Source organism: Xyrauchen texanus, chromosome 43 (assembly GCF_025860055.1).
Source record: "Xyrauchen texanus isolate HMW12.3.18 chromosome 43, RBS_HiC_50CHRs, whole genome shotgun sequence".
NCBI lineage: Eukaryota > Metazoa > Chordata > Actinopteri > Cypriniformes > Catostomidae > Xyrauchen > Xyrauchen texanus.
Window position 1 is genome coordinate 21,610,502 of NC_068318.1, and position 10,084 is coordinate 21,620,585.

The 10,084-nt window shown below is 34.9% G+C and overlaps 2 protein-coding genes across 2 annotated transcripts; both read right to left on the reverse strand.

Annotated features, from left to right (window-relative positions):
• Positions 1-610: 610 nt before the first annotated feature.
• On the reverse strand, positions 611-1,884 carry LOC127635414 (brain-specific homeobox protein homolog). Its single transcript, XM_052115451.1, has 3 exons — positions 1,632-1,884; positions 968-1,158; positions 611-853 (listed from the first exon to the last, which is right to left on the reverse strand). The coding sequence occupies exons 1-3, from the start codon at positions 1,882-1,884 to the stop codon at positions 611-613; spliced, it is 687 nt and encodes a 228-aa protein (XP_051971411.1).
• A 3,212-nt stretch (positions 1,885-5,096) lies between these two features.
• Positions 5,097-9,478, reverse strand: lim2.1 (lens intrinsic membrane protein 2.1). The gene is made up of 5 exons (XM_052116521.1): positions 9,311-9,478; positions 6,559-6,751; positions 6,028-6,177; positions 5,502-5,636; positions 5,097-5,284 (listed from the first exon to the last, which is right to left on the reverse strand). Exons 2-5 carry the CDS (start codon positions 6,731-6,733, stop codon positions 5,223-5,225), a joined length of 522 nt encoding a protein of 173 aa, XP_051972481.1. The 5' UTR covers positions 6,734-6,751; positions 9,311-9,478; the 3' UTR covers positions 5,097-5,222.
• Positions 9,479-10,084: the final 606 nt, after the last annotated feature.

Genomic DNA, 10,084 nt, shown 5'->3' on the forward strand with positions numbered 1-10,084 from the left:
TCTGATCTTATTTTTTTTTGTAGTTTTCAAAGCGCATCTGTAGATTTCGAGAAAAAGAAGAAGAAGAAGAAGAAGAAGAAGAAAAGAAGCAGCTCAAGTCAGTTTGAGAATTGTCTTAGATAATTAATGTACAATGTACATTGTTTATTTACATTACATTATTAAACAAATGACAAGTCACAGTTTTAGATTTGATAAATATGTCAGTGCAGAACATGACAAACAATATCATGATCCCGCGAAAGTGCTGAAATGTAAAATGTGACACTTAAATTGGAATTGAATTGTAGCCTACTCTTGAATAATTATTTCACAAGGAAATATTTTAAATGTATTTACAAATTGTCAGTACTTCACGTACTATTCGTTACACATATACAAAAATGGTCAGAGTATTGTTACATAATAATAATAATAATAATGCTGAAAACACACGCATAATTGTCTTTCAGCTGTGCCCAATGATTTCTTAAGCGCTTCAATAGGGTAACAGACAGGTGTTATTTTCAAAATAATAACAATATTAAAAAATATATGCATATATATATAATTTCCTATCGAAAACATTGCAATTAATATGTACGTTTCCGTTTTCTGATTGTAAATAACACTAGAGTAAATGTTCAGGGGAGCAAATGTCATCCTCAATATCGACATCATCTTCATTTTCGTCCAGGGTGTATCTGTCCGGACTCATGCCGTTTTTACCGTCTTCTGTACTTTTCTCGTGCGTTTCGCTCTCGCTCGTGTTCTCCAGCGATCGGTCTACATCGTTTGGATTTTTCTGGTCGTCTAGTGTTTTCCTTTGCTGTTTTTTGTGCTTCATCCTCCGGTTTTGAAACCACGTCTTTACCTGCGCAATGTAAACGATTTATAAGACTGGTTCGTTTTCAAAATATTTATGTTAGCGCATGCAAGACCTTAAAAGTTACATCTGAGTTCTTAATGTTTTAAAGTTTACTCTTACCTGTGTTTCCGATAGACTGAGTGCCGTTGCCAGTTCCACGCGCTCAGGTGTGGAAAGATACCTCTGGATCTCGAATCTTTTCTCGAGTCCGGATAACTGTGAGTCTGAGAACACGGTTCTGGCCTTTCTGCGTCTGCAGTGCTTCCCTGGTATCTCTGGATGATGCTGAAATAACGCCGGCATCTGCATTCCTTTTGGAATATCAATGTAATGACAACCCTTAAAATATTATTTAAAAAAAGTGCTATTTATTATAGAAAATTGCGTCGCAAAGAAATGTTGTTTTTATCAGTAGGCTAATTATTATTATTAAAAATTTTCAGAATAAAAAATAAGGTTCTTTAATTGATGAAGATCATCTATTTTCAGGCCTATTTTCCACTATACGAATTTACTAAATATTCTGAAATAAACGAAAAAAGTTTCAGTTTATGAAAAGCAAACTGGCATTTTTTATTTTATTTTTATATATATATATATATATATATATATATATATATATATATATATATATATATATATATATATATATATATATATATATACAGTAGTTATATCTTCTGTTCCATATATCATACGTTACAGTTTGAACATATTCCCACCAATTTCCGCGCGTACATTCTGTGCATTTTAAATGAAACCACAGGCCTACGTTTCAACTTACCGGAGGTGAAAAAGTACGGATGATGTTCAGGTTTATGTAGTGGATGATGCGGATGAGGAGCCAATATTGGTGTAGGCATAAGAGGATATCCATATTCTAAAAGAGGCATCCGGGAAGCAAGAGCGTTTGAGAAGGGCGAATGAAACACCTCTCGCAAAGGTTTAGGTTTATGTAGTAAAATATCTTCTATGAAGAACGATGTTGACCTTTGAGCCGGCATCTGGGGGACCGGAGAAGTGTAGTTCAGATTCATCTCAAAACTATGTAGAAATAACGGGCGACGCTTTTCCAGTTCGTGATGCTTGTGATGCTTAAACAAAAATCACTTAGTTCGATCCAGGCTTCAGCACCGTAAAAACTGAAACGTATAATCTATTTGACAACCTGTGTGCACACTGGGACAGGTACACTACTTTTTATTTGGGGGGAGACTGACAGCAGCAAATCAGGAAGTAGATTAGCACTCAGCCAATGGCGCGACGACTGGGCGGAGGATTGAATGAGTTTTTTTGCGGATTAATTATGCAGGCGGCGGGAGGTGCGGCCCGCGGTGCTGAAAAACCTCGCTAAGAGCCCTGTCACTATACCACAGTCACTTAGACCCAAGCCTGCACTCTCACTGCACAGTGGCTTCAAAGACATGTGGACCGGTGAAGACTTTTAACAAAGGGCTAAGCTTAGTTGATAACGTTTAAAGAAATAGGGAAAATGCACGGCCTGTTAAAGCCTTGTTTTGTGAAACGATGTAATTTCCTACCTGTTGCTGTTGCAGTCACGGTGCAGCTTCTGAACTTTACGACATTAGCCTACTATTTAAATTGCCTTGGCTAGATCTGTGTTTAACCCAACTTGCCAGGCCTAATTAAATAAACCAAAAAATGTTTAAACATAGCGACTAATTTTGTGTGGTTGAAGAAACCAACAACACAACGTTTTTTTTTACTTCGACAAATATATATAGAATTACAGATTTTGTGTGTTTTTGTGATTTTTGCACCTGATAGTTACAACCACGCGTCTGTTTTCTACTTTGTTGGGCCGGTTGCACCAGCTATAGCCTACATACAAGGGCGTATATTTGGCTTGAACATTGGGAGGTAACAGTGTTAACATGGGGAGATTCCATCCCCCCTGCAACTACGCCCATTGTAAATGTGCGTAAGTGGGTAGGCCTACTAAGTCACAATTTACGCACTCGGCTTCTATATATTTGAGCGTTGCACCATTAAACTTAGGAAGGATGTAACCCGTATAAACAAAATATTTACAGAAGCCTCCGTCCAGGTGTAGGACGGTTGGAATACAAAAAACATACTGATATTTTATGACATCACTTAGCTCATGTTTTGCGTGACAGGCTTCAATCATTTCGAAATACAGTGCATGATTCTGGCATTTACACTCGTTTACATTTACAAGAGAGAGAAAAAAAACACTTACTTTTAAAATGTTCTTCAGCACGAAACCGTTCTAACGGTGCAGTAGGGTGCGTCACCCTGTGTCAAGTTGAAAAAAAATGATAGTTTCCCAATTTTACTAGTTTTACTAATTGGTATTAGTATTTATTTATCACCCCTTACTTATTTTAGATGGCCTACCAGTTCCTATATAGCCTATTGTTATTTTCATAGGGCAAATATACTAGGTATATTTATCACATCTACTTTTATCGTGTTTATTACAGCTGACAGTTATGTGAGCAAATAAGGTTTGAACATCAACCGTAACAAGATCAAATTAAAATGCATGTTTTTTTAACACTTCTGTGTCAAATTTGAAGGCTGCTTATTGGATCAATTAAGGTACACGTCATTTTATGCAACTACGCATTACTTTACGGAGAGCTTACAACCTACTAGTTAAGTCTTGCCTTAAGAACAGGTGGTGCAACCAAATTAAGCACTGACTTAGCAACAAACTATCTAGTAGTTAGCTACTAAGCCCATTGTGAACTTTACGTCCCAACTTACGTAAGACCTTACGTAGGCCTACAGCTGGTGCAACCCTACCCTGTTGTGCAAGATTTCAACAACATACATTTGTGAATGTAGAAAGAGGAAAGTCTGATATAAACATTTTCTAAATTCATATCAGATCATTAAGTGCTAAAGAAACAATGTTTTATGGGGGATTGTGTGTGGTTCCCATTTTCTGGTGTTTTTTTCCCCTTCCTCACTGCTGAGGGAATATGCAGGCTTATATATAGGCTATATAATATATATTATTATAATTTTTTTTAATTATTATTATTATTATTTTGCTTTACGGTACAGGGCATAAGGGCTTCCGTGTAATCGGATTTAATTGTAGATATTGAAATCTGCGAGGATACAAGTGCGCTTCAGTTCCGAATCAACTGATGGAGCGGTAATTTGTTGAGATCGTGTTGTCATCACATCTGCAATCACCGCGGTTAATGGTAAAAGTGTTTCATTATTGGCAGAAGTCTTGCAGCAATGCTATTAGGTAATTAGGTTGGATGTTAGAACGGAAGTAGTAATCCTTTCCATTTGATCAGATGGTAGATTGACAAATTAATTAGATTCAATTGGTCCTGAAAATATGTTATTCCTGCCAATTTGAAACATTACTTTATTATTTGTTTTGGTCTTAAAAAATGGATCCTTCATATTACACTGATTTTCAGAGATGCTCTTATATTATCAGTTGCAAGTCTTTTAATAAGTATTGCCATGAATGCAAGTAAATATTTTACTGATGAAGTTTTCAATAGCTTTCTTTGAGATGACAAACGTTTAGTCATACAGCTTCTTGGTATGTTTGTTTTTTATTTATTTTTTCGTCTCATACATTCGTCAAAATAATATATCGCGGTATATTTTACTCAACGGTGTAGTGATTTTGGAGCACTGTAAATTAAACCTGTTATTGACTGTGGCACCTGCAGCCCGCGCTGCTTATGAATCAGGTTAACAAGGCACAACGCGAGAATAACTGTAGGCCTACTAAAGGTGATGGGATCGCCTTTACTTGAGAAGTCGATAGAATCTGCACCCAGAAGCAGTTAAGCAGCTTTTAATAGCCATTTAATCAAGTGAAACTGGGAGACAGCAAAGTGGCACGTTTCTGTAAGAGGCTTGTGGCATGAACAAGCTTATTGTGTAATACTGGCAAATCAAAATGTACTTGGCTATCATCAAAAAATATTTTAAGACTTTGCATTTACAAATAAGACTTCCAATTCTGAAAACCACTTAAACGTCTTGACATATATATATATATATATATATATATATATATATATATATATATATATATATATATATATATATATATATAGTTTCAAGAAAGAAAGAAAAAAAGAGGGCTTCAGCATAATTATTATTTTCATATTCTCAGGCCTTTGTCATAAAACATTATGCATTTTCAATTGCACTTGGACACATTAGTGGTGCTTGTTGTTCTCCAGGCCCAGGTAATCAGACAATAATAAAGATCATACATACATACACACATTACTTTTATTGTCTATTATACTTTATTTAAGTTTTGATTTGTTCTTTTTTTCTCATGACCAAATGGTGTTTAGTACAGAAGTGGCCACCAATACTGGTATTAATAAAGCCCAGTTTAATGAGGATTTTGGCTTCTGGGGCACTCATGCATCCGGTATGCACACATGTAGAAAATTCCTAAATAAAAAAAGAAGAAAGACAAAAACAACCTAATTAATAATTGAAGTTTGTGTTGTTTAATAATTGTTATATTTTTACAGAAAGAAAAGTAATAACTTCTAAGAGACTATGACCAAGTATAATTACATTGCAATTAAACCTATTGCTCTTTAAAAAAACAAATGCATTCAGTGGATTATTAAATGTGCTGTTTGCAGATATAAACTACTCTTACCTGAAAAGAAAGTGAGCACAACAGACACCCAGCCAATGATGTAAGACCAGGAGAACCTCCAGTTACCATAGCGTTTACCATAGTAATTTATTGTAACTCCTGTGTACACAGCCATGGCCAGAAACACAAAAAAGCCTTTTGGGGCAAAAGTATAGAAACAGAGTCATGTTAAAATATATTTACAATTAAAAATTCATTAAAATGTAATATTTCTGACAAATTGAATTTTGTTTAATTTTACATTTTGCAACATGGACAGGGTGAAGCAGTTACAATAACAATGTGTCAAGAAAATAATAAAATAAATGGCAGATGTTTGAATATTTTATATTTCTTAGATAGTTTTCATTCTATATTTATAAATAGAAATGTATGAAATATATTGTAAAATATATTGCATTCAAAAATACAAAAACTAATGATAACGAAAGCACTAATAGGCAATATTGTGATAACGCAGTAGAAAATATGCTAAAATAAAAAGGTGTTAAAGATACATATAAATCAATATTAAAAGGTTACTTACATGAGATGAAGAACAGAATGCCTGCAGCAAAGGATTTATCAAACCTGTCAAAGGAGGAGTAGTGGATAAAGGCCATAATACCAATGATGATACCAATGAAGCAGGCCAATAGAGACAAGATCATAAGCGCTCGTGTAGCATCCCAGTATGCTGTAAACACACATGTACAAGTGAGAAGGTCAACGACTATCCAGTTCACCAGATAATGACTGCATCATGACTGTCATATGAACGTTAATGCTCAGGTGAATCCTAAAATCAAAAGTAAAACAGAAGTAAAGTATTTAGTAAAGGTGTAGGGTTCTCATCCCTGGAACAAGATTTACTTACAAACACAAAATGAGATGTGCATTTGATACAAATTATACAATATGAATGTTTATTTTGTTCAAATTTGTTAAAAGTTGTTTTCATAGAAAAGAAAATTAAATATGATGAAAAAAATCATTATCCAAATTCAACTGTTGTATTGCATTTTTCTGTTTGTCTTTTGACACATTAACACACATTCCTGTGGGTTGAAAATCTCACCAATACTGTCGGTGTGCATAAAGCATTTTCCAGGCATGCAGTATCTCCACAGTCCCTGATGCATGTAGTTGTTTGAATGACGGTACTGCATCCAATAATCTGTTGCTGTGGAAACAATCAGGAGTATATTGCCCACTCCTGCACAAAACAGCCCCCCTCCCATGAAGCTGTACATTCTGCACCTACAGACAGACTAAAAACAAACACAGACACATTTACGGCCATATCAATCACACACTGAACTGGTATTCAAGTCATTAATGCACACACACACACACACACATACACACACACATAAAGGTCAGGGCTGTGTTAGCATCAAGGGACTGGTGTAGACCCCTCTCAGTAGCCCTACGCTTCATTCTGAGTCTTGTAAATGTCTGTAATTGCATTGTAATGAACACATTACTTCCTCTGAGTGAGCCGAGAGGTCAGTATCAGGAGGCTACAGTACTCTGTCTATGCCACATTCTCTCTCTCTTCTTTTCAGTGTTTGTCTAACAGAGCTTTCAATGGAAATGTCTGAAAGAGATCGCAGTTATGGTAATCTAGAGGACAATACTTATTCAGAAATAGCAACATGTTATGTTCAGTTTTGAGTAACATTTAACCCTGCTGTGACACTTCATTGCTATTTGTGTGTGTGTGTGTGTATGTACATGTTTATACTACATTGTGGGGACTAAATGTCCCACAATGATAGTAAAACCTGAGATCACCTACCTTGTGGGGCTCAGCCAGAGTTCCCCATGAGGTAAATGGCTTATATAAACAATGTTTGTTTTTTTTTAAATGTAAAAATGCAAAAATGTTTCAGAGAGGGTTAGGTTTAGGGTTAGGGTTAGAATTAGGGGATAGAAATTATCTTTAGTCTGCATAAAATGCATGGAAGTCTATGGAGAGTCCCCACAATGATATTAAAACAAGTTTGTGTGTGTGTGTGTGAGTACGAGCGAGTGTGTGTGTGTTTTGTTTGCTTGGTAACTTGATCAGTCATTGCCATTCAACTACTGAAAAAATTATCTATATTATTCTGTTCTGTAAACACAATTTGTCTGTAAGTATGTGGACACAATTAAACGTTTGCCAGGCAAAAGCACCCATAATCAGTAGGGGGCGCCATAGTTTCTACCTCTCTAAAAGGTTTGAAAAGACAAATCTCTCATGAGCGATTTAAAGTGAGCAACATGGGGCGGTACTAGGGGTGGGCTAGACTGCTTAAGCCCCATAAGTTTTATAATCTTGTAGAGATGTCAAAAGTACCAGCTTACTATCCTTCAGGGGACATTGGTTCCCCACAATGTAGTATAAATATGTATCAAGTTGATTGTAAAATAGGAACTATTTTAATATTTAATATATAGCAGAACTATGGAAAGCCGAAAGGAATAAAAGTAGTGCATTTTATAATAGCCTGCATAGTTTTAAAAGTAGGCCTATGCAACTTCTGTTCTTTGGGCTGAGGCTGAGACAAAAAGTTAGACAAGAAATTTTTGTTTCAGCAATGTTAAAATATTTACTCTATAAATTACACTTCACAGATGTAACACTAAAACGTTTATTAAAAAGTGTATTATTCGATATTTCCTCAAAGGATGGCCCCAAATGTTTCCATTGGGCTTGGCCCCGAATATTCATTGAACATAGAACCACCCTGTAGAGCGACAATGATGCCAACTGTTGAACAAAGAATTAAATAGAACAAAGTTTTAAATAGATAGATTATGAAAATGGCATTTTAATTTTGACATGCTATGAAACATAAAATCACATAATATTTTAAATCTTATTGGGTAGTGAAATAAATATAGCAGAAAATATACTTTCTACTTTTTACATTGAATAAATCAGTTTAAGCTTGAAAATGAAAATATTAAGTCAATTTGTACTCAGTTAAAACTTGTAAAAATGAGCTCAGATGTTATTTATGATTGTTTATCATTATGTGCCATTATGTATAAATCCTAAATTAGAAAACCTCATATTTATTTGCTCATTTGAGTACATTTCACAGTTAAATTAAATATGCACATTTATATACTTGACTTTTCGAGTGCATTATCTACTCAAAATTACCAATTAATGAGCAACAAAACTGATTTGTGTTTAGGTCTGTTTGCGCAGAACTGGATCTTGTTTATATCACCATTAGAGCAAGGTGATGTTGTCTACTAACTACATAGCATGCATTAAGCTTTCTTGTGGAAGGTTTCCATGTGCCATGTGGTTGATTCCTGAGTACGTTTAAAAAGCATGTTTGAAATGCCAGTACAGTACACTGTTAAGAGCATGTCTTAATACAGTGCTACACTGCTTGAGAATAATAATTAAAATGTATTTAAAACAGAGTGTTGCAAAGTAAACTTGTTTACTTGAGAATTTCTAATTAAAGCCACAAAAAACTGTGTATAGCCTTTACTTGAAAATATGGTCTGTTAAATTTATTAGAAATTTCTGCATGGAATTATTAAGTAAACCCCACTTTAAAAAAATTCAGTATCCATTGTATATTAAATTCATTTTTTTTTTTTTAAATAGCCACTTTCTTTAAAAAAATATGTTGTCCACTGGCAGTATCTTTTATTTTGCACAGTTTTCTGAGCAGATAAGTTGTATTAAATTGACAGATGTTACTGTACTGTAGTCATTTGAAGGTGTTCCAGATTTGTATTGAGGAAAGCAAGAAAAAGCAAACTAGCCAAACAAATCTGTCATCAAAGATAATCTAGCTGTTAAAAGTAGTGACACTTACCTTTATCAACCCCCTAGATGAAGTCTGAATAAAATACACCAGGGCCCTATAATGGCTGTACAGGCAGCTTTTCAGCAGCTCTTAGCACTAGCGTTTAGCGGGTGAATAGAGAGAACAGGGGAAAGACCAAGTGGAGCACAGAAACAAAACAACAGGCAGAAACACAGCCAATCAGCTAGGGCTAGTTTTGTGATTTTGGAATCTGCTGAAGACACAGAACTATCTACAAATCCTGATGACTGGAGGCTTTCCATTGAGTGGGCTCTACCAACCACCCTATAGTTGGAAAGAGGCAGAGCGGAAAATTTGGATTGCTGTTGGGCCTAGAAACGAACAATTAGAATTTTATTGTGTGCGAGTTCATATTCTGTTACAGTTTAAACAAGTAAAATTGTGCTGCGATGTATTTGCCACATAATTATCATCCTTTAACCACATTTCTGGTTCTTCTGCACTGGGTGAATTATTGTGCACGTCCACTAGATGAAAGCACACAGACACATCATTGCTTTTCATTTAAAATGATTAAAATATTATCCACAGTGGCTACAAATATTGTGTTGTGCTTTCATGAGTTCACCGTCTATAATACTAAATAAAGTGATTCTAAATAAAAAACTATAAATTAATATGTATTCAAAATTAAATATAAATGGCCAAACCATTATTCTTCCAACTATTTGCTGTTCAAGACTAAACAACCTTTAACAGAATTACCCAATATGCTAAAACACCTTTGAGTTCTCCCAGTCTCTGGAGAATGCTTAACATTTC